At 32.4% G+C, this 24,507-nt stretch overlaps 1 protein-coding gene across 1 annotated transcript in view; it reads left to right on the top strand.

Annotated features, from left to right (window-relative positions):
• LOC142317560 (uncharacterized) overlaps positions 1–24,507 on the top strand; it is an 80,568-nt gene that overhangs the window by 35,986 nt on the left and 20,075 nt on the right. The window contains exons 2-4 of the mRNA XM_075354118.1: positions 4,849–5,035; positions 12,295–12,413; positions 14,716–14,886. Coding sequence (XP_075210233.1) covers positions 4,849–5,035; positions 12,295–12,413; positions 14,716–14,886 — 477 coding nt within the window. The remainder of the gene's footprint in view (positions 1–4,848; positions 5,036–12,294; positions 12,414–14,715; positions 14,887–24,507) is intronic.

The raw sequence follows: 24,507 nt of genomic DNA on the forward strand, positions 1-24,507 counted from the left end.
GCGAGATGTTTTTTACAGTGTTTATAAATATATAGTGTTTTAATCAAATTGATAATTTATGTTCTTTAATGAGGAGGCAGTCTACAATTTTGAAATGCACAGGATGATGTTGCTTAAACCGTTTTTCTTCATACGCGTATCATATTTATTGATGTTTATTTATTCAGCTATGTGCATACACGCATCCAATATCACTACAGAACATTTTACATTTAAAATTAAAATTCTTTTATAAAGTATGTTTCTTAAAAGAAATATGATTTCGTTTTGTGAAAGAAATGATTCATAGATTGAGTTACGTTGTGAAATCATAAGTTTACTAACATTGTGAAACAGCGAGAAAACAATGAAAATAGTCACAGATAGTTTGCAGGTGAGGCTAGGTAATGAAAATCCCCCGAACATTAAATTGTGTAAAAAGTGATTTAACATGAAGCTGAATTTAATTATGAAATCGAAAAAAGACAAACTCCTGATTTTGAAAGGTACAATGTTTATAATTTTGTAATTAGATAACCAAACTTGTCTGATGACAAAATATAGCAGAAACGAATTTCTTTCAATTAAACTAATTAATATCAAAACATTGTTGTATAGAATCGTAATATCAAAGGCCAAGTACAGGAGATACAATTATTTCTTCTTATAGTTATCTGATACCAAAACAGGAGATTACCACGGCGATATGAATTCTGTTAATTACAAGCGGTGGGTAAAACAACAATTAATTCCTAATCTTAAGCCACTTATCGTCATAAATAATGTTTCGTACCATAAAGCGCATCTGAACCGCGCTCCGAATTCGAACATGCGAAAAGCAGACATGATCGATTGGCTTATACAAAATAACACGTTATTTAAGACTACAATATTGAAACCAAAACTGTACAGTTTAATAAAAGTGCAAAATCCGCGTATTACATTATTTAAAATCTATGTAGTTTTAGTCAAGAAAGGTCATAGTGTTTTGAGATTACCTCCTTATTCTCTGGAATGAAATCCGATTGGAAAATTTAAGCGGTTTTAAAAAACTGTCACGAAAAAACTAATTTTAAATTAGATGAATGATATTACATTAATTGAAGAATGAGTCAATTGAGTTTTGAATGGCGAATGGATTCAAGGTGTGAACATCTCAAGAAAATAGAAATGCCACTGAAAATATATTTAACTAAATAGAGATGGTGATGATGGCTAAATGATGATTTTGGTTTAAATATCAATGATGACTATATAAGAGATGATGAATTGAAACATTATGATTTGATTTGGTAAGTAGTAGTTCAGATCAATGTTCATAAGTAGTTTATTACATCCCATGCTATTTCTCCTCCTTTGTACTTTCTTCTACATCAATCACTTCCCGTTCAAACTTATTGTGGTTTGCAATAAGCTCTAGTTCTTTAAAAGCTGGCAAAATCTTTTCCGGGTTCGTCGAGAAAGTTATGAAACATGCAATTCTGACTACTTAAGATCTTCGTCCTCTTATAGACTATTAGTCAGAAGAAAAAGTGGAACATTAAGTATGTAAAAATGTAAGTAAAAAATTGTGTAAAAAGGAATGTTACACTTTTGTTTGAGTAACATTTTGAGATAAAGGGACCCATGGTGACTGTATCTACCCTTCCCCTTGACCAATAGTAACCAAAATTAAATGGGATCAATGAACTGTGTTCAGAAATTTATCATACAAAATTTCATAAAAATTGGTTAATCTAATCTAAAGATATCAAGCAAAACAATAGCAGATGTAAAAAAGCCAAAAAATATGCTTATTTTCCAAACTCCTAAAATGAAATTGGCAAAACAGATAATCAAAGTGACATACTAATGGAATGATTTAATTAGGTATAAGAAAGTGACTTTGACTTCAAAGATGACAAAAAAATGATTTTTTGTTCCCATCCCTTATAGGATTTGAATAAGACCAAACATCATCAGAAAGTATCTTGGCTATTTAATCAGAATTAAAGTACTTAAAGTAAAATCTCTGAGATATGGAATTCATTTGGTCCATATCTTTCTGTCTCTTTGACCAATTGTGGTTAAAGTTAACCACAATTAATTGCCGTTTACCGCCATTAATGCCTCATATATAGAAATAATTATGCTGAATTTCTTCCAAATCGATCCATTTAAATCTGTAGATATAAAACAAAAGGATACATTTACATCCATACACCTTCTGGAATTTTTCAATGCTAAAGTTGTATTTTTTTGTTTAAGGGGATATGAAATGTCAAGATCTGCAAAAACACCAACATGCAAGATTTGAAGCAATTAACATTCTTTCCCTCATTTAGAATACTGTATACAGCCAAGAAAGTAAAAATTACAATAAGCGGAAATGGTACAACTGTCTAGTTTCCAAAAATACTTAGTGTAGCTTCAACCTCACTTAACTCGTGGATGTCTCAATTCTGTTAAATATGAGAGCCAAAGACCTTGATCCATTTTACACTAAAATTACACAAAATAATCTTTTTAGAAATTTTGAAATGAATAAAATAATAAAGCAAAAAAAAAACGAATAAACTAATGAACTGAATACATTATTCTATAATAATTGCATTATTAAAAAATGTTTAAAATTCATGCAAGAAATTTTCCTTTCCATTCTCAATGAAATAGCACAGGACCAGTGTTGATGCAGTATCCAACAGTTATAAAAAATGTTAAAATTACATTGGATAATTTAACAAGATTATATTAAGCTTATGCGTACAATGCCCAATAAAAAAATATATTTAAATTTGTCATTAACTAGAACTGAAATAACATTTTTTCTTAGGCATCCTTAAAATTACAAACACTTTCAGATAGCAGACATTTTTTGACCTCCGATTATGAACACTTTTATTGTGTATATTTAATTGTTAAAATACTATTTTTTCTCTTTACTGATTTATCAGATAAAACCATTTTTTCATAGACAATAAGAAATAAGCTCATCAGTTAAAAAAATCAGGTTTTATTGAATTCATTCCACAAAACAATAAGTGTTATGCTTGTATTGCTTGTCATCCTTTGTATACAAAAGTCATATACAAAGTCAGAGTTACAAGAGTGTAAGTTTTATAATTTATCAATTTTTATTTTTGTAATTTATATATATATATATATATTTTTAATAAAATCTATTAAAATATAGATTTAACGAAGTATATTAATATACTTACACAAGGAAAAATTATTAGATAAATTAACATTAAATTTAAGTATAAAGTAACACTAAGTATAACTTTATACTATAAATACCAATTCCAATATCTAAATGCTTATAATATTTATTACATGTTAAATTTAAACAAAAATATTAAATGTTTTTTTTTTTTAAATTTGTGGATGTAATAGTAGTTTTTTTTTGTTTACACTTTCTATTTATTTGTTGTAATTATTTCATAGGAGCTTAAGTAACAAAAGTTAATTAGATATAATAAGCTTCCCAATGCTGCTATTATAAATTTTTCAGTTCTCCGATAAAAAAAAATTTCAATTAATGTCATCTTGAATAACTGGATTTTTTTGTAGCAACTGGCAACTGTCAACAGTATATTAACTGAACAGAAGAAAATTTGTGACAATGAAAAAAAAATTAAGAAATTTTGGGATAGCAATTTAATATAGATATTAATTTATTATAGATAGCAATTTAGGTCTTAAAGTACCAGTATAATATTTAGTAGCTGCTGGGTAATTAACAGCTATTTCAGAAATAGTTGGCCTAAAACCAGCTGTAATAACCTCCATCAACTACAGTAGTTAAAACTAATATCAGTTTATTATGTAAGTGAATAAAAAGTCCACCAAATTAAGCTTATCACTTAAAAACTTAAATAAACATTAAGTTACTTATTAATTAAATAAGTAAATTTGCATTTGTTTACATTCTCCAGTTAAGAATATGTAGCGATAGTAAAAAATTTAGAAAATTTATCAAACAAAAAATATGAGCAAAGAGATTAGACTGATCCGACTTCTGGTGACTGGCTTCTGGACATTTCCCCAATTGGGAATTGACAAATTTGGTTTACCATCTCAGCTAGGGTCACTGAACATCATAAATATGTATCCATAAACATAAACTTTATTGTTTATTGATTGAGATTGAATTAGAGATTTAAAAAAATATATGTATGACTCTAAATGACAACAATTTTCTTTTTTTTTAACAATCCCTGTTTTTCATAAGAGGAACAAAACTTAATAAATTGATCCTCATCATTATACTGTGAATCAAATAAAGTCTAGTACAAATAGTATAAGAAATAAGAGTAAAATATAGTACAAGATTCTTTAATAGTTAGTTGGTTTGAAATTTGGGTAAATGGTGTTATGGTCTCTTGAAAAGAGCGAAAATATTTTAATTAACTCAACTAATTATTTTTTTGGGAGAACCAAACTAAATATATATTCTAATATAGGCTCTTTACTCTTGCCAGTAGTTGGTATTATTGTATATAGTTGCACAGTTGAATAAGAGCAGACAGTTTTACTGAAAGAGAAAGTCAAAATAGATTGAACTGCTTTATAGTAAGCTCTTTAATGAAGGTTCATTCAGTGTGAATTAATGACTATTAGGAGGCTCTAAACACTGAGCAACATTGTGCTTTAAAGAAGTTGTGCTTTTTTATATTGAAGTAAAAACAATATTTAAATATACTGAAATTCTGAATATTTGAAGTGTATTTACAGCTTATAATTAAATAAAGCTAATGGTGATATGAAAAGAATATTTGTTTAATTGATGTTTATAAAAAACAACTGATTTTTTATGGTGCCATATTAATACATGTAATTTAAATAAATAAATCTTTCCTTTTTCTTATATTTCAGATTAACTTGCAGGAATGAAGCTGTGGTTAGTGTTATTGTCATCATGTTGGCTTCCAGAAAGCATTGCAGCACCCTCATTAACACCACCAAAAGAAGTTATTATCAATGTAATAACAAGAAAATGGACCCACCTTTTAAATGAAAAATTCCTTAGTTATACATTACAACCACATATTGCTCTTGAATTCCAAGAATACGGGTGAGCAAATAATTATTATTACAATTGGACTGCATTATGCAATAACAGACCAAGCACCACCTACTTGTGTATTTTCATAAAGCTATTTTGGTGAATGCTTACAGTATAATTCATGTCCTACTTTTACTTAGATTTTTTTTTTTTGGTTGCAAAATGAAGTTAGCTAAAGACTTTAAAAATAATATATAAAAAAATGAAAATATCATTCATGTAGTCTGATATCTTTAAAAATTGGTTCTTGGTCTATTAAAGCATATCTCCATATTAAAATATTTAGTTTCACATACAAGAGACTAAATGTATTATTTATATCAACAATAATATTACAATAGCATTTTTGTGTGTTTTAGAAATATTTTATTTCATGTGCTGATTTCTTTTGCAAAAATTATAATAGTATTTGACATATTAAAACAAAATATTCTCTTTACTCTAAAAAATAAAAAAAATCTTAATAAACATAAGGTTTTTGAATTTTTACAATAGTAATACAAAGAAGAAAAATGAATACAGTAAAAAAAAACCCCAAAAAACCAAAAATGGTTCAATATAATTTAATAACAAAAAACCTCGCAATACAATGTAAAAAAAATATATATCCAAATATCAATACAAAATAATGCATACATAACTATTATTTGTATAATGTATATACAAAATAACTATCTATAATAGTCTGAAATTAAAACAAAATATTCTCTTTTTTAAAAAAAAAAAATCCTTAATAAACATAAGCTGTTTGAATCCTTACATGACAATACAAAGAAGAAAAATGCATACAGTAAAAAATAACAAAATTGGTTCAGTACAAAACAGTGCCAAAATCAAACAAAAATTTCTGAAATTAAAATAAAATACTAAAAACAAAAATACAAAAATGAAATTTTTATGATACCTTTTCATCAAATACGTATTTAAATATTGTTGTAAATGAATCATTAATAAAACTTAAAAACAAAAAGCTCAGTGATGAATAATTCCTTATTCATCTTCAAATTCAACTTTAAAGTCAAGAGAGCCATCACATCCTTCTACATTGTCTTCAACACTTAGGCTTACCATTTTTTTTTTGGGTCCAACCTAAATTGCTAAAAAGTCTTAACATTTTACTGAAACATTAAACTTTATTTATTCAGTTTTATTTTATTTATTTTTCACTACACATGACTTTTTTCAGAAATTGTTTGTTTGTTTTAATTACATCATAAAATTCACAACAAGAGAGTTGTGAATTAATTTTAACATATAACACCAGATACTGAACGACTACCCCTTTCTGCAGACCAAATGTTCCCCATAATTGAAAAAAACTCTCTCAGCTGAAGCATATGTCCCATGCAAAGACATTGCAAACTCAACCATTTTAGAAATATTGCAACATGAAATATCAATCTTTTGAAATGCCTTAAAAATTGCTTTCCACTTCTCTTCTATAGTAGCTGGTATTTTTTCAGAACTTGAACCACAACCTTTCCTTTGGTTTGAATTACCTTGTTCAACAATGTATGTTCATCAAATAGGTCATCAATATTTATGGTATATTGAAAATTTCATGAACAACTTATGCACTCTCTTCTAAATAGGCAATTTTCTCTTCTAGACCAGGCAATTTCAGTTCATAAATTTATCCACTGAAACTTCCTAACTTTATCAAAACTGGTTCTCCACAATTCTAAATATGAATACTATTATTATAAAAATTGTCTACACTTGAAGAGAATTTTTTTCCTGAAGATCATTAATTTCTTTTAGAGTGGATAGCAATTCTTTGGCAGAAGATGGTATAAACTTGTGGGTTTTTCTTTTCTGAAGTTGACAAATTAATTCAGAATATGTCTGAAATTTTTCTGATGCTGTGATAGAATTAGCTTCCGATTTCAGAACTACATTATTAAATAACTGTAGAGTACCATATAAAAATTTCAAAAACAGTTCACTTTCTAGATTTTCAAAAAATCAAATAATAATTCTGGGCATTTGTCACAAGATAAGAAGTATGATTTTAGGCCATCAAAAATGGAAAGAATTCTTTCTATTGCAGGTAACAAACTAAGGAACCTTGTATTGCAATGAGTTAATACTTTTTTGTAATCTGTTTCCTCAAATTCACAGAAGTTTCGTTTCTCTTATTGTGTATATGTGAAAATATTTAAACATTTTTTTAATGATAACTTCTATGTCCAGAGGTAGTGAATCATATGCTGTTTGTACTGAACTGTGTACAATGTGGGCTGAACAACCAGTTCCTAAAATAGGTCTATCTAAATCACTTTGAACTTTTCTGAACACATTTTCATTCCCTTTCTCTTCACCCCACCAAAATTACTGTTATTAACAGTATAACAAACCAACTTTTCTTCAAGTTTGTATTTTTTCACACACTACAAAAGATACTGAGTCAAAATTTGAGCAGTTTCACCTGACACTTCATCAAAATTTAAAAATTTAATCTGAATTCTCTCCTCCAGACTGAAATATCTCACAACAATCAGAACAAGTTTTACTTCACTTCTGTTTGATCTACTCATCGTTACTGTTATATAATTAATGTTTTCCAAAGAACACAACACATTATCAAATATAAATGGTGAAATAATGTTAACAATAATTGCCTCGGTTTTGGTTCTAGCAGATGAAAATTTTGGGTCATATAATTTTTTAACCAGTTTAGATGTGCAGTCTTATGTTTTGAAAGTGAGCTCGTGTCTAGCAGTGTGATATGAAAATGTAGCTTCTTTAGCAGCACACTATATTACTGTTATTGTTATTCCCATCTTTGGCTTTAAAAAATCTCTTATGTTTGCTGAAGCAGTAGCAGTAATAGCACACCTATGTATAGCTGTTTTTATATATCAATATCACCCTTTCCTTTATGTACAACAGAAAATTCTCCAGTACGTAGTGTCCAGTAAACACGTTCATTGTTACTGTTATTACACAATTCCAAAAATTTGTATTCCTGTTGCAGGTTAACATTAAACACACATTATTTTTTGTCCATTGCTAAATGATGAAACAAAAAACGAATAGAGATAAAATTATGAAAAACGTGTAGGCGAGTTATTTCACACATGAAAACAACATAAACACATTACCCCTGTTGTCTTGCTAAATAACTAAATAAAAAGTTGTGGCGAGACCTGTAATCACGCCTCTGTCAAAATCAACATCAGCACTTACTCCAAGGTTGACTGAGAGATGCACGGCTGCAAGAAAATATTTAAAAACGCGATGTTGAACATATAGGTCTAAAATTAAAAAAAATATCCTCGCCAGTCGTAAAATTCTCAAACCCTGGACATTACCCCAAACAGCATTATAAAACCAGGACTGTCCAGGCTACTCCTGGACGTATGGTAAGCTTCAATATTATACTTCCAATTAATCTTTTGTAAAACTCCTTCGCATCTTCTTCTGGTATTTTGCAAAAGGACTTGATGTCTGTTAATTTTTTGTTTGAAATGGGTTTAACATTAGGGCTTTTGAGGGGGTTGGAAGCTTTTGAGGAAAATATTTCTTGTGCGAAATAAATCGACCAGGAAAATATTTCGTTTATATACTAATAACTTGTTTTTCTAGTGGTGAATGTGTCTTCCCAAATCAGCTGATTTGGAAGTCGAGAGTTCCAGCATTCAAGTCCTAGAAAAAGCAGTTACTTTTATATGGATTTGAATACTAGATCATGGATACCGGTGTTCTTTGGTGGTTGGGTTTCAATTAGCCACACATCTCAGAACTGGTTGAACTGAGACTGTACAAGACTAAACTTCATTTACACTCATACATATCATCCTCATTCATCCTCTGAAGTACTATCTGAAAGGTAATTACCAGAGGCTAAACAGGAAAAAAAGAAAGAAAAATAGGGAATCTTGGAGAGCTGCTTCAAACCAGTAAAATGACTAAAGACAAAAAAGTAATGCAATTTAAGCGCAAATTCAATGTTGCTAAACTCAAAATCATTTGGCAGAATGTGTGACCAGGAACAAGATATTGAAGTGTAATTTTCTCAAGCATTAGATGTGATGCCAAAAGGTTCTTGAATAAAAAACATTGCTTATATTTTGGTTCTGGGCACCACATGAATCAGACCATAATATCACCTCTTTCACACTTTGAACAAGTTGTCATGTTAGGTGTTTTCTTAAACATGAACCTACTTCTTACAGACCTCTGCCTGCTTCATCTTCCAATCACAAGTAACAGTATCCTTTATTTTTCTTATCCAAGTGTATTTCCAAATCGTACACCCGTAACTGTCATTTGAGAAGAATATATTAAGTCAAAATCAGAGGCAATGTTTTCTGTAAATCGAAAATCAATATTTCTAATTGCACATCCTGTTTGGTCCTTTGTAAATCACTTTTCATTAATGACTGAGGAAAAGTGACTTTCTTTAGATGTTCAGAATGTTTTGATCAGAGTTCTTGTTTAGTTTTATCTGAGCTGGTATTGTTTATTGAGCCGTCAAGCGGTCACAAGAATTACATGTGGCATTTTTCAAGGGCTTTCTTTTTAAATTGATTTTTTGTCCTTTATCAAGGGTTTTTTTTTTAAATTGACTTTTGAATAAAAAGTCTTTTTTGTCCATGGAAAGTGATACTGGGTTGGTATATCCTTCTTTGTACACATCAAACATTACTGGTAATGTGGTTTCAGTAGTAAGATAGTCTTGATTTCTCATGGCATTAATGTGACATATATTGGATATTTTTCTGTACGGTCAATTATTTCTTTTTTTCTGAAATTCTATTGTGTCCTCCTTCTTTATCTACTCTTTCTTCAATTAAATCAAGATTTACAACTCTTTTCAGATAAGTATTCACATGGCAACTTGATCTTCTTGAAGTCTGAAGGAATAAATTTTTACTGACTGTCACACCAACTAATGAATATTCTCGCAAATTTAATTTGACAGAAGGGCCTTTCTTTCTTTTCCTTTCAACTGGCTTGACTATCACTTTATTTCCTATGAATAAGCATTCAGGAGTGTAGGTCTTTAAATTCCAGAATTTCAAGAACTCTTTCTTATGATCTTCCACTGATACTATTTGGTTATACTTGCAATTATGCACATTTTCCCTGAAATCTCTAGATTCAACAAATTTTCTTTTGGCATTAATGTAATCTTTTTTTTTTGGCACTTAATTTGTCGATAATTTCAAGACTAATCATCATATTTCCTCTTACGGCCTTTTTTTGGACATCCTTTGTAAATGTTTTTTTCAACACACTGATTGAGGTGTCCTCAATCGTCATGCAATCATATCTGTAGTTTCATCATCTGTATTATTATTTTAGTCTTCAGATTGTTGTATGATTAAATCTGGGTTCCTTAATTTACATTACAACTTTCAAAATCTTGATCACTTACTAATTATGACGCAATTACTCCTGAAGCATCCAGGTTAAGAAATTGCAGATCTGCAAACACCTTTACAGAACCAGTATTTTCATCTAGATGTGAAAGTTGTAGGTGAAATTTTTTGAAAATTTCTTTCAATATAACCTGTTTCTTAAAGGTTGAAGTGCCTATTGGTAAAAGCAATCTTCTAATTCCCTACAAAAATAAAAAAATAAACTTTAAGTATAATTAAAATAAATAATTTTAATAAAAAAGTAAATGAAAATAAATATTTATTTAAAAATAGATTTTAATTATAATTTTATATTAATGGTTGAAGACACCATTATCATTGCTACCAATAACTCAAGGGAAGAAGGTTCTATTAATTATTTCTGAGAGATTATTTGGAAGACGAAATTCCATTATTTTGAAACAAAGTATTTTTTTTGGTAAATGACCATATTTGGTTAATTGAAGCTTATTGGAATTATGGAATCAAAATTATGTAGTGTATAAAAAAATTCCATGTCTGAAAGAGATTCAAATCCTTGGACCTTCCAAATTAGCCTGAAAGGCTAAGATGCTAGTTAAATTATTTACTAATATTATTTTAAAGTGCGATCTTATTTCAATGACTTCGGTCATTGAAGATCAAGTAATGGCTTTATAGGATCATTTGGACTGGAATGCTGTATGATAAAACATACTAAATTCTGATTAGACAAATTATCTCATCACCTGTTTGCAAAGTAGTATCAAAAAATACATGTAAATTATTTTTGTAGAATGCTTAATTATAATTAATACTGCATTGAAAAAAAAAATCTAAAAATATTGAAGACAGTAAAAGAGGAACTTTTGATAATAAAGTTACTAGGTCAATTTTTCATTTGCAATAAACCTTGTAAACTTGATTAAAGAAATAATGTTACAAAACATTTCAATGAAATTTTTTAAGATTATTTATCTTTAAGTTCAAAGCTTGTGCATGGATATGAAATGAATTTTTTTAGTAAATAAGAAAATGACAAACCTAAAAAAGTGCTTGGTAATGAAACCTCGGATTTTACAGAAGAAAGACTGAGGCACCACTCCAATGGAGAACCTGTTAATGTTTCTTAAGATATAATAAATGTAGAAATGTTTAAGTATAAACCTCATTTTCTTGTTGGTGTAATAAATAGTACAGGTTCATAAAGTTTATAGAACTTCATTTTCTGTTCTAAAACAAAAAGATTCTCATATTTTTAGTGATAATGATTTATTTTTTATATAACTGGTGAATTTGCAATCTAAGAATAACTAATTTTGTTGCTGTTAAGTGAAATAATTTATCAAATAAAAAAAAAAAAAAGTAATGCTAGTAATTGCACTGTTAAATTTAGTATAATACATAATTCATAAAAAAAAAAATCTGCATTTATTCTTTCATTGATAGAGAATTCTGTTTATTAATGGTACAAATTTCTCAAGAATTATCACAGCAGTTATAGAAAAATAATAAAAAATAATGCAACATTATCTTTCTGAAAAATCAGGATGGCCCACCCAAAGCCAGTTGCAGTTTTGGAACTACAGTATTTTTTTTAGATCATAAAGAGTTGTTTCTAATGCTTGAGTACTTAAATAAAATCTTCTATCTTCCTGGTGTTTATTAATTATACAATATATGTCAGGAATTTAAGAAATTTTAATTTGGCTATGATAAATAAATATTTTACATGCATTTTATATACAAACTTTCTGGGGTCTTGTACTAGGTCTGCTAGTGACCATTGAAATTTGTACCTGATGATAATTATTTATATATTTTTATAAGTAATTAAAGATTGCAATTTGCATTAGAAATTTATGATTTAGAAAAAAAATCATATAATTTTAAAATAATATACCTATTTTTCATATGTTTCAGTCCTGCCACTATGAATATGTTCAAAGGAATGTCACCTGCCATGTTAAGAATTGGTGGACCTGAGATTAATCATATGACATTCATAACCCCTGGAAACAATTCTGATTACACAGTTTCAGGTAAATATGGTGATGAAGCGTCATAAAAATAAGGTTATAATTAATTATAAAAATTACAAATGACTACTTTCAAATTACGAGTACTTAGAATTTCATAAATTCTGAAGGAGCTAACTGGCAGTTTCTTCAGTGGACTAATCAAGACACTGAGAAGGAGCTGTATAATTATCTCTGAAAGTACCTCTGGAAAAACAATGAGTGTAATTTAGAAAGCAGGTTGTTCATAATTTTAAACCATTATCATTATTTGCCATGCTGTTCAATGAATAAAAATAAGTACACTTTTTTTTACTAATACAAAAATTTTGTATGAAGAATGAGGGGTAACAAATGTAATACAAATATATTTGAAAATAATCATTCATACAGTAAGGTGAAGTTTCTACCATTAAACTATACAGAAATGACATTTTCTACAATAATAATTATATGAACTGATATTTCAACTGAAAGCATTATTATTTATTTAAAAATCAAATTTCTAGTTTACTGCAAACCAACATAAAAATTGAAGATCCCTGAATAGTTAGATAAAATCAAAAATATAATTATTTTTGCATAGAAAAAAATTTATAAAAATGTTTGATTTTTAAAATTAACTAGAGAAATAGACTAAATGTAAAAATGTGAAGACCTATTTTCAAACTTCAAAGTATAAATCATACCATGATATATGTTTTTACCTTGTAATGTATTTTTTCATACCATGTATTATTTTTTTTAACCTTCTATTGATGCTTCTGACATTGTTTCAAATCAACCATTCTTTTCTCATCATTGTTGTGGAATGTACCCCAGCCTTTTCTAATTTTAATCATTCTGATTAAAATTCTATTTTCATTCACTTGCTTCATTAATTTTTCATTTTTCAACAGACTATTTCTCTTCTCCAGTTTCTTCATGTTCTCTATTAAAATTACCACAGCCTTTCTTTTCCCTTATATTTAATATCTATGTTTCTTACTGTATAAAAGTGCACTCCTAACATTGAGATCTCCATCTAAATACACAGTAGCAATTTCATTCTTTTAAATGTTGTTTAATCGTAACATTCAGTTTCCACAATGTTGGATAAGATTATCCGAATAAAGTTAGCAGAAGATTTCCAGGGGTAACCCTCTCAGAGAGACCTCTGAATCCCTCTTTGAGAACCTTCAGGAGCCTACTTTGGGGTAGGTCTCTGCCCAAGATTGAGGTTTAAAAAATGTAGGATTCTGATGAGTTCGAGATGTGGGGCCTGTAATGAGCAATGGAGATGTGGATGGAGACAAGACATGGGGTGCTGTTATAATAATGCAGGTGGGTTCACCACCTAGTTGGTCTAGTGGTTAACGCGTCTTCCCAAATCAGCTGATTTGGAAGTCGAGAGTTACAGTGTTCAAGTCCTAGTAAAGCCAGTTATTTTTACACGGATTTGAATACTAGATCGTGGATACCAGTGTTCTTTGGTGGTTGGGTTTCAATTAACCACACATCTCAGAAATGGTCAAACTGAGAATATACAAGACTACACTTCATTTACACTCATACATATCATCCTCTGAAGAATTATCTAAACGGTAGTTACTGGAGGCTAAACAGGAAAAAGAAAAGGTGGGTTCGGCATCCCACATTATAGAGGCGGAGGGGTTTTAGTGGATAGGCTCACAGAGTCCCACACTACTATAGGGTACGAGACCACATTATACCTATAAAAGGTTTACCCTCCTCTGATGAAGAAAAAAAGTTTTTTTTAGCATTTCTATTCTGATTTTTATCTCATTTTCACTTTTACAATCTTCTGTAAACATGGTTCATCATATCCTGTTTTACTTGTTCAATTCTTTCTTCTCTTGTGTAGTCATTCATTGGCTTATTGTTTCCTGTCCTCACTACTTTGGTTCTCTTAATGTTCAATTTCATTCCATATTCTGCCATTATATATTATAATTTTGATACTTATGTAACAGATACTTTATGTGATTGTATATACGTGAATTTCTTTACTTGCTTCAGTTAGAATTTTGTAGATCATGAAAATAAAAACATCATATATGATTTTTTTTTAAGAAATCTAATATTATGGATTTAACCAAAAAAATAAATAAATTACATACAATTTAACTGATGATCAAGATTCTGTTAGGCAGAACCATGACCTCTTAAATAAATGTGTTTATTTTTTTATCAATAGTCTTTAACTGCGAATATAATTTTCAGTAAACTTCAAAATAAATAATTTATTTTTAACTTTTGAATCTTGCAGATAAGAAATGGACTTAAAAATATTATTTATGATTTTTTGTCAATTTATTTTACACAGATGAACAATGGAAAACACTTAATGCATTTGCTCAATATACTAATCTTGATTTAATAATTTGTGTAAATCCTATGGAAAGAGTTCATGGAGTTTGGCAGTCAAGAGGGGCACTTGAGTTCATAGATGCTTCTGATAAACTTGGACATGATTTGGAGTGGCAACTAGGATATGGTAAGTTCTAAAGAGCCAAAATTAAAATTATATGTACTTAAACAATAATAGTTTTGTTGATACATTATTATCAGTATAGTATGTTACAGTAGTATTATTCATTTACTTATTGTAAAACAGAGTGAGTGTACATAACTATCAAAAGAATCTTAACCATTATCACAAAATAAAATTGTTAAAACAACCTTACAAATTAAAATGCCCATCCAGGTAACTAGTCTGTAGTTTAGGTGGACAATTTTTAAAGAATGACAAAATAAAGAAGAAAAATAAAAACTGTCATATCATTAGCACAGAAGTTTTCTATTGTGTGCTGTAGACAGACAAGAAACATTATATTAAAAGTATATGTATTTATATATACACTTAGTTTGAAGAGTAACTGTACACCTGTTCTGCATTACTACAGCATTAACTTACCTTACGGTAGTTACTGGAACTTATCTCCATGTACATCCAAACGTATCTGCACATATTTCTTCTTGTTCTCGAAGACTCACAAATTATTCATGTGGTATGTTCTTGGTGAAATCATGAATAGAAGTTTTAAGTTCTTAGAGGCTGTGGAAGTTTGCTAAATAATCATTACTTTTTGTATAACCCCAGAAAAAAATCTGGTGGGCTTAAGTCTGAGAACGAGATGGCCACAAGCCCTTATAAATGATTCGATCTCTGAAATCCTCATGCAGTAACTTCATGGACTACCTGCCTGTACGCACAGTCATGGAATTTTGTTGAATCCAAGCATTATTAATTTCATTCTTGGTTAGCTCTCCTACTGTTGAAGTCCTTGGTTTTTAAAGTTATATCAGTTTTTAAAATAAAATGGACAAATGACAATTAAACAAAGTGATAATCTTGTAGTTGTTGATATCTGTGACATCCTGACCACCATAGGGGAAAATATCAGTCAACATGGAGATTGAAATCAACATTCCAAGGCGATCTCGGTCACCACACCACCCCTTCTGTTCCTAGCCCTGATGGGCTTTACTGGAAGTGGCCTTTTGGACCCTCTAAACTTTATAACTCAGCTTAGTCATCAGTTTTGCCGCTGTAAGGATGCCACCGATGCAAATGTCTCATTTGCCACCATGCAAATATAGACATTTCCATCAGTGAATTTACACAATCTACTACAACCTACTCGCCTTCGTATGACCTTTTCCAACCATAACTACTTTCTATAACTTACAACCCTCAACTATCAATTTAACTGATTCGTGGAAGTGTAATCCCTGTGCCTTCCTCTAACATGAAGGTTTCACACAAACACTCTTCCTATATCTAACTTCAATTACACTTTGCACTCAGATCATAACTTAATTGTATCTTTAAACATAAAAAATACAATCCTCATACCAACAAAACAAATTGTTGATTGAAACAACAATTTTGCCCTGCAATAAATTTACTTTAAGCCAATAAATTATAAGCCTTTAATTAAAATATACCTTATTTCCCTCTGCTCTGGTCCACTTTGGGGAGTGAGATCATTGCCTACACCCTCCCACACCGCAGCTCCATCAAAGAGTTCTCTACACATCCACAGGATGAGAGTGTCTCAGATCAATGCCAAAACGTCTATTTTGGTGAAGTAAGCACCCAGGCGGGCCTCTAGCCACTTGGGTTGCTATTTTATCTATACATCTATAACAGCATCAGATCCCATCAGCCATCCTTTGCAGGGATAATAATCTAAGGAAGCCAGCAACTATATTCCATTCCTTTTTGGTTTTCCAATTAACTTCAGATCAAAACCAGAATTGATCCTTGCAAATTCTCTAGCTACTTTGGTATGTTCAGCTTCGTACTTGAGGCAGACATGAATTAACCAAACCAAATCTGGCCAACCTATCTTGAAAAGCACCATGTTAAAAAAGAAACCGATTGGGACATACAATTCAGTCCACCTTACCTTCCACAACTGGAAACCTTGGTCGTTTATTTCTTTTATGCACTCAGAGCTAAGTTGTCTTTTTTTTAGGGTCATAACGTAATTGGCGCTCAATGGCTAGAAATAACAAGGACCGCCTCTCAAGAGATGCTGGGCTCTCAAAAAATCTTCCTATAACATTTGTATCTCATTCGATGAGCCCAGACAGGTGCAGCATTCTAGCTTTGCATAGAGCTTTATATAGAACAAGCATGATTCTGAAATTAACCGCCCCCCCCCACAGTCGGGTGAAATGCTCCCCAAGCATCGAAGTACAGAACAGACCTTTTTGGCAGCATATTGAAGGTGCTCCTTGATTCGAAGATTCTCATCAAGAATACCTAGATACTTCTGCAGTGGGACATACTTAATTCGATGACCCACCATTGATACCACGAGGTCGTCCGTGTAACAGCTAGCCTGTCCTTGAGCAACATCATTGTTATTTCTCTGGGCTAAAACACCATCTTTTGTTGCAAACTCCACAACTGCAACTCCACATATTGCAAGTCCAGACTACCCTGAATTCGATCTCAATCCTGAATTTCCTTTAACCAGCGAAAGTCCATCATCCGCACACGTGACCACCGTTTGCTGTTCAGGATCACTCTCCCGCTGAGCAGCTCTCCTGAGATGGTTCACGAACCTTTTTAACAAAGACAACTGTGCAGTCACCAAGGGGCAATTATTTCTCGACAGAGTCCAGGAGAGTGAATATTAATAAATTTAGGTCTTCCTTTGCAGGAAGCGCCCTGATGATCAGGGACATTGCATCTTTAAGCGTCAAATGCAACAACCTAACCAACTCTAAGATAATTAATCGATGATGATTAGAACAATCATCAACAACAAACCAAGCATCAACCCTACCAAGAGTATTCCTACCAATACTATTACTGTGAAACTTGTTCAAAACAGATCCTAAACAAGATGGGAACTTCCCATTTTGAAAAATCAAAGTAAATCGAGCTGTATAATACGGAACCGCCACAATGCGAAAACGAAAAGGTAGGTATCCTGAATAATACGGAAAATATACTATATAAACTACGGATATTAAGTAAGGAAAATTATTTTATCAGATTTTTTAGAAGGTTATTTTTAGAAAATAACAGTAACCTATAAGGAAGCTGTGACAGATTTACGTGAATTGGCGGTTGAACACCCAAGCCGAGAACAGCTATCGTGGCGACATACACATTCCACAAAAATAATGTCATTGTTTACTTTGTGACAATTTGTCTATGCTTCTTTTCTGCCAGTACTACAGTCGAGTTAAATGCTTGTAAATTAGTGGTTATATGTCGAGTTACCCGACAATCGTGTTACTGTTTTACTGTGTAACAATTAATGTATTTGTGCTTTATTGTATTCTTGTGTATCGTGCCTGTATCTTATTACTGTAATGTACTGTACCTTCCTGTGAACATGTCGGGTTATCGTAATTTTATAATTTTTTTTTTTTTAAAGTTTGCCAAAATGTCTCAAAAGTTAAAGTTATTGAACTAAATAATAGAGTTAAATTAACTGTACGCCAGTTAATGGACAGGTTTAAGTGCGGAAAAACTCAGATCTAAAACACACAAAAAAAAATTATGGCCGAGTGGTTAAAAGGAAATGTTAATATGAAAAGAGAGAGAAAACTACTGGATATGAAGAAATAAACGAACTATTGTGGGAATGGTTTGTTGTAGTAGAACTAAAAATTTGCTGATTTCTGGCCCTACTTTACAAAGCCAAGCTTTACTGTTAACTAAGAAATTAAACAAACCTGATTTTAAAGCTTCTAATGGATGACTTGAAAGTTTTAAAAATAGATCTAACATCGCTTGGATTGAAGTTTGTGGAGAAGCAAGGATATCGATAAATCTGTTGTTAAGGAATGGGAGACAAAACTTTCTATCGTTCTGGCTGGCTACGATCAAAAATATATTTTTAATTGCGAGAAACAGGAATATTTTTTAGAACTTCGCCGACTAAAATACTAGCGTTAAAAGAAGAAAAATGTGTCGGTGGAAAGAGGTCAAAAGAATGCCTGACTGTCCTTTGTGCGAACATGGCCGGGGAACTTCTAAAACCGTTCATCATCGGTAATTCGGCAAGACCACGGTGTTTTTCTCACAATAATTTTCATGAACTCTCTGTAACTTGGCGATTTAACAAAAAATCTCGGATGACTTCTTCTATAATGGAGGAATGACTGGACAATTTTAATTCTAAAATGGAAATTCAAACCGCCGTGTTTTGTTATTTTTGATAATGCAACTTGTCATCCTCATATTAATTTTTCTGGTGTTAAATTAGTCTGGTTTCCACCTAACACTGCAAGCGTCACACAACTGTAGGATCAGGGTGTGATTTACACTATGAAAATCCTTACAGAAGAACGGTGTTGCAATAGATTATTACGAAATTTAATTGTGTGAAAAGTGCTAACAAGATCGCGAAATCAATTTCAGTACTTGATGCTGTCTATTGGATTCATATGGTAGTAAAGAACATAAAAGAGGAAAACACAACAAAATGTTTTAAAAAAGCTAAATTCTTATCACTTCCCGATGCAACAACCATAGATGAAGCAGAGGAAAATATGAGAATTTTAATAAATCTGTACAGTACAAATGAATTTGAAATAGACGCTGATACATATGTAAACTGTGACAAGTGATCGACTAGCCCATACTCGTATATACTCAATTTCCTGGAAACCCAGTAATACAGCAAGAGCCCGGAAAGAAATCGAAAAAAAGCGCAAAACCAAAACCAATTCAACAGCACTGCTGTTGAATTGGTCATAAGACTTCGACCGCCCGTAGCGGCCAGCGATGCCATAATATAGGGGCATTGACGCATAACAAACCGAACCGGTCGTTGTCCAGCGGGGACCACAAGGAGAGGCCTTCAACACCATTGCAGGCAAGGAAAGATTTTCCAGCGGGCAACCCCCTCCCGGAATCAGGACAGCAGCGGCCCTGGACCTTATGCTGAAGCCAAAAGGCCTCGACGACCATCACCCTTGTCCGGGAACATTGCCTGCTAAGGACCCTCCAAGACTACTCCGTGCCTCTATAGCTACTCCCAAAAGGAAACAGCATCCACACACACACACACACACACACACACACACACACACACACACACACACACACCGGTCAAGGGTATGCACAACAACTAGGAAGTACCACTCGCACACCGACAAAATCCTCATGAAACCTACCCAACTCATCTGCAAACCTTACAAACGCCTCGCACGCAACCATAGAAGTCACCAAGCCCACACATGACCACTCAACCCTCAATCTACCACACTCTTCACGGAGCACAGACCTCACATCCTCAAACATCTCACACTCAAACAACACATGCCGCCAAGTCTCCTTAATAAACCACAATCACGATACACACTCATACTAAACAACCACCTACTCCCGCTCCCGGAATTTACAGTGCTCAGTCAAAAACTAAGTACCATAATCTCCCCAATCATACCATCCCTCCTTCATTGGCTCTTTTACACTTGGAAAAATCTCCGCAGTCACACGTCCTTTCACAGACATACTCCATCTCTTCTCCCACACATCCAGACACTCATCCCACACAACCTTCTTTGTATCCCTCAGCTTCATCCCCCCCCCCCCCCACTTCACCTCCCACAACCACACACGCAACCCCGCCAACAAATCTGCAGGTAAAACACGACAAATCTCACACAACGCATCCACACTTACAGTTCGATATTCTTTGGCCACACTCAACAAACAAAACTGCTGTGCTCTCAAAAACTCTTAAGACTTCTCACCCTTACACTTAAAACACCACTCCTACACACAGAACTACACACAAACATAGACTCCACAACCCGATACCCACACACAACATTCTTCCACTTAACTCCCAATCCCTCTTCATCAGACCCACAATTAAACTTCCTGCTCACACGCGAACAAACATACCTAACATTCCCATACATACAAAAATCCTACCATAATTCCACACCCAAATACCTAACCTCATTTACATACTTCAAAGAACACCCACGCAAATGCACCAAACTCCACTCACTCAGTGAGCGCATTCACCTCAGACTTATCAAAAGACACTTACCCACAGAAAACGACAACTTACACTCATCCGCCCAATCACACACCCGCTTCAACATGTTCGCTGTCTTCTTCACAACCATTTTTGTCCTCTGACTCAACAAAAACACATCATCCGTATACGCAACACAAGAAACATCACACCAAGCTCCATACCAACAATCTATCAAATAATAACAACCAAAACAGTGGACTGAGAACCAACTTCTGTGCTCAATCACTGGTCACCTCCCATTCCACACACCCACACACGCACACACACACCCTCATACCTCACTCTCACCCTTCTATGCATAAGTATCCTTTGCGTAAAGAGAAGACGTCCACCTATAGAGTAGACTTCGGGCAAAGGCCCTTACACACGATTCCATCTCATCCAAACTACACTCACCCACAGGATCACTACAGTCAACCAAATTCTCATACTCAGCCCTCACATCTCTCTGCACTCCCACACCACCAGACACATCATCTACCTTTACTAATACATACAAAACCATATTCACAGCCAAACTCCTCAAAATCTGCACTCGTCGAGGGATATCTTTGAATCTGACTCGTCGAGGTAGGGTTCATGTGACAGTGATTTGCTACCAGTATTACGGCTAACAATGCAACTGAGGTAGTTTTGTCGGTTCCATGGAAGATAATGATGACATTGAACCGCCAATTGACGAAGATGAAGAAGACCGTATGGAACGTGGTGATTCAACAAGCAAAATTGAAGATCACGTCAAAATAAACTCGTATTTCGATGTGCTCCAAGCTTAAGTGACTTACTGAAGTTCACCGCAAGAAAAAAGTGTAATGAATTTTTGTAATGTTTTTGTAAAGCGCGTATTTCTTTAGAACAGCATAGTGTAAAAAGACAAAGTAAGTAACATCGGTTGACATATGGAAATCACACAAATAATCGTGATAAAAATGTAACTTAATCATACGTACTGTATTTTTAAAAGAATGTGTTTTTATAATTTTTGTAATTAATTATTGTGACGTTAATTGCGTAATAAAAATATCTGGTAAGCTTACAAATTGAATTATTTTAGTAAATTATATACTGTATTATTCCAGTGGATTACAGCATTCTAAGTAAGTTACCGTGAATTTTTCAGCATGGCCATTATTACATAGCACAAACAGTACACAGTGTGTCCATCATTACTGTCATAACTGGATAAAACGGAAACCTGTCTAAAATGAAAAAAAATTCGATCCCGTTTGTTTCCGTTTTGAACAGGTTTCACTGTATCAATATTCGTTATAGCAAACAATCTCCTTTCATCTAATATTCCAGCATACGTTAAACTCACTGAAAACATTAAAGACCATACTGCACAACAAAGTCTACAACTAATTTACTATTATCATTTGCGGATTCACTATGCCAAAGAAACGACTTAGCATTTACATCAGCACTTAGCACCGTAGGACAGATACGGACAAGAACAAGAATTCTATCCCACTTCTCTAAACTTTCCTCACTGGAATCTCTATATTGAAAATATGAACTAACAATACAAAAGCAAGACCATCAATTACACGCTTAACAGCAACATGAGTATCAGGAACCTGCCTCAGACACAATCCAGTGACCTTCTATGTAGAACTGCAGACATACTGTTACTTCCATTATAAAATTTTTTCCAACCAATAAAACCTAGCAGATCGTCCTTTATGGTATATGGATGTTGCAGAAGAATTATATCAAGGGACCTCCTTTTAACAATTTCACCTAACTTGATCTTAGCAATGTAAGCACCTTGAGAATTTATCTGTCCAAACTTAACCATGCAATGAATTAGAATACATCTCAACAGCTCTCAAGTAACAACCACAGTCCTTACTATCAATCGAGTGTTTGTTATCCTTCAAGTTGGTGTTATTTTCCTGTATGAGAGACACAACCTTCTCCTTGCACAGGCAATGATCTACATCATGGACAATATGATTCGAGGCCTCCTTTTATGTTTCTGATCTACCTTGACCTCGTTTTACTAATGACAAGATTCTGAAATTAACAACTATCTCTTTGTTATCCACTATGACCATCAAATCTTTCCTAGTATCCTTTATGTTCCTAATTTTCAAATTTCACCTCTTGCCCTGAAGGGCAGTCTGAAATTCCTCTCTAATCTCTTCATTTGTTTTTGTGAAGCCCTCCTTCCTTTCAGAAAGATGATTTCTGGCTGCTTGCGAGTTAAGCTGGCCTCCCACTTGCCTTTAAGCTCCTTCCTAATAGGCACAGATGCTGGTATTTCAGTTGTTTTAAAGCAAGTGCCTCAAATCCATTCACCAAAGCAGAGAACATTGCCTTAAACTCATTAAGCCCCTAATTTGGTTAAGAACCAAATGATTTTTGGAACACTATAAATTTTTTATCAACAATTTTTTTAGTGATTATTCTTCAGCACTGAGAATTATTTACTATTACTCCTCAGTGGTAAATGAATGGTGCATGTCTTAAAATGATTCATAAACTCCTAACATTTGTAATTGAATAATGTATTTTGACTATATATTTAATGTAATTATATTTAATGTAACTGACTAATGTATTTTGATATAATTGAATAATGTATTGACTAATATTTGTATCTGTTCATTTAGTAGGATATTTTTTTTAGATTTAGGATATTTGTAAATTTTATATTGTTTAAGCAGTTGTACCTTGGATTTTGGACCTTAGTGTTGATTATAAGTGTCCTGTTTGTATGAGGTGATTTGCAATAATAAGGTATATTGTACTCTTTATGGATGAGTTGTTTTCTGAAATTAAAATTACATACACTGACAGATTTAACTTTCTGATAACCTCTTTCTATCTTTCTACCTTATCTTCACACTGTTTTTAGATAACCAGTGTCTCATCTAATATACTTGTGCAAGAAACCATTGATAAACTGGTAAAGGGAAAACTGATAAGAAAAGGGTTAACTAGAAATTAGTAAACCATTGGTAAAGGAAACATGCAGACAGAGTCTTGTTATAATTATGTTGGTAAAATCACACTCTTTTATGAAGAAAACATTAGACAATATTCCTTCAACAAATTGCAGCCCAATTTATATTTTACTGCAGAATATGGCTACAAGTCATTTAACTTTTGTCACCTTACTGTATCAAACATAGATAATAAATACTATTTTAAAATATCAGAAATTCTACTACATGGTATTTACTCCTTAAATTTTGATTAAGTGCTCGATTTCTTTCCAACCTATGCGCCCAAACAGACGCAACATAAGAGGTCATACTCTTAATGTTTCAACGGCATCCGCTGCTACTTACCTAATGTAGTTTCTAAACATCAACTTCTCATCAAACAAAACACCTAGGTAGTTATGAACTGCAACTCGGCTGATTACACAGCCTTTAAACTTAATATGGGGGTTAGGACTGTACAATAATTTGTCTCCACTCTTGGGAAACATACACTTCGTCTTGGGCACAGAAATCTTGCACGTCCATCAAGACCTCTGCGGTTGACAAAGCCGTCTGCGCCTGGTCTTCTAGCTGTGGTCGTTAATTACCACGGACTAACAGGAGACAGTCATCGGCGAAGCCTGGGCCGTAACCCCTTCT

The sequence above is a fragment of the Lycorma delicatula genome, chromosome 1 (assembly GCF_047948215.1).
Source record: "Lycorma delicatula isolate Av1 chromosome 1, ASM4794821v1, whole genome shotgun sequence".
Lineage (NCBI taxonomy): Eukaryota > Metazoa > Arthropoda > Insecta > Hemiptera > Fulgoridae > Lycorma > Lycorma delicatula.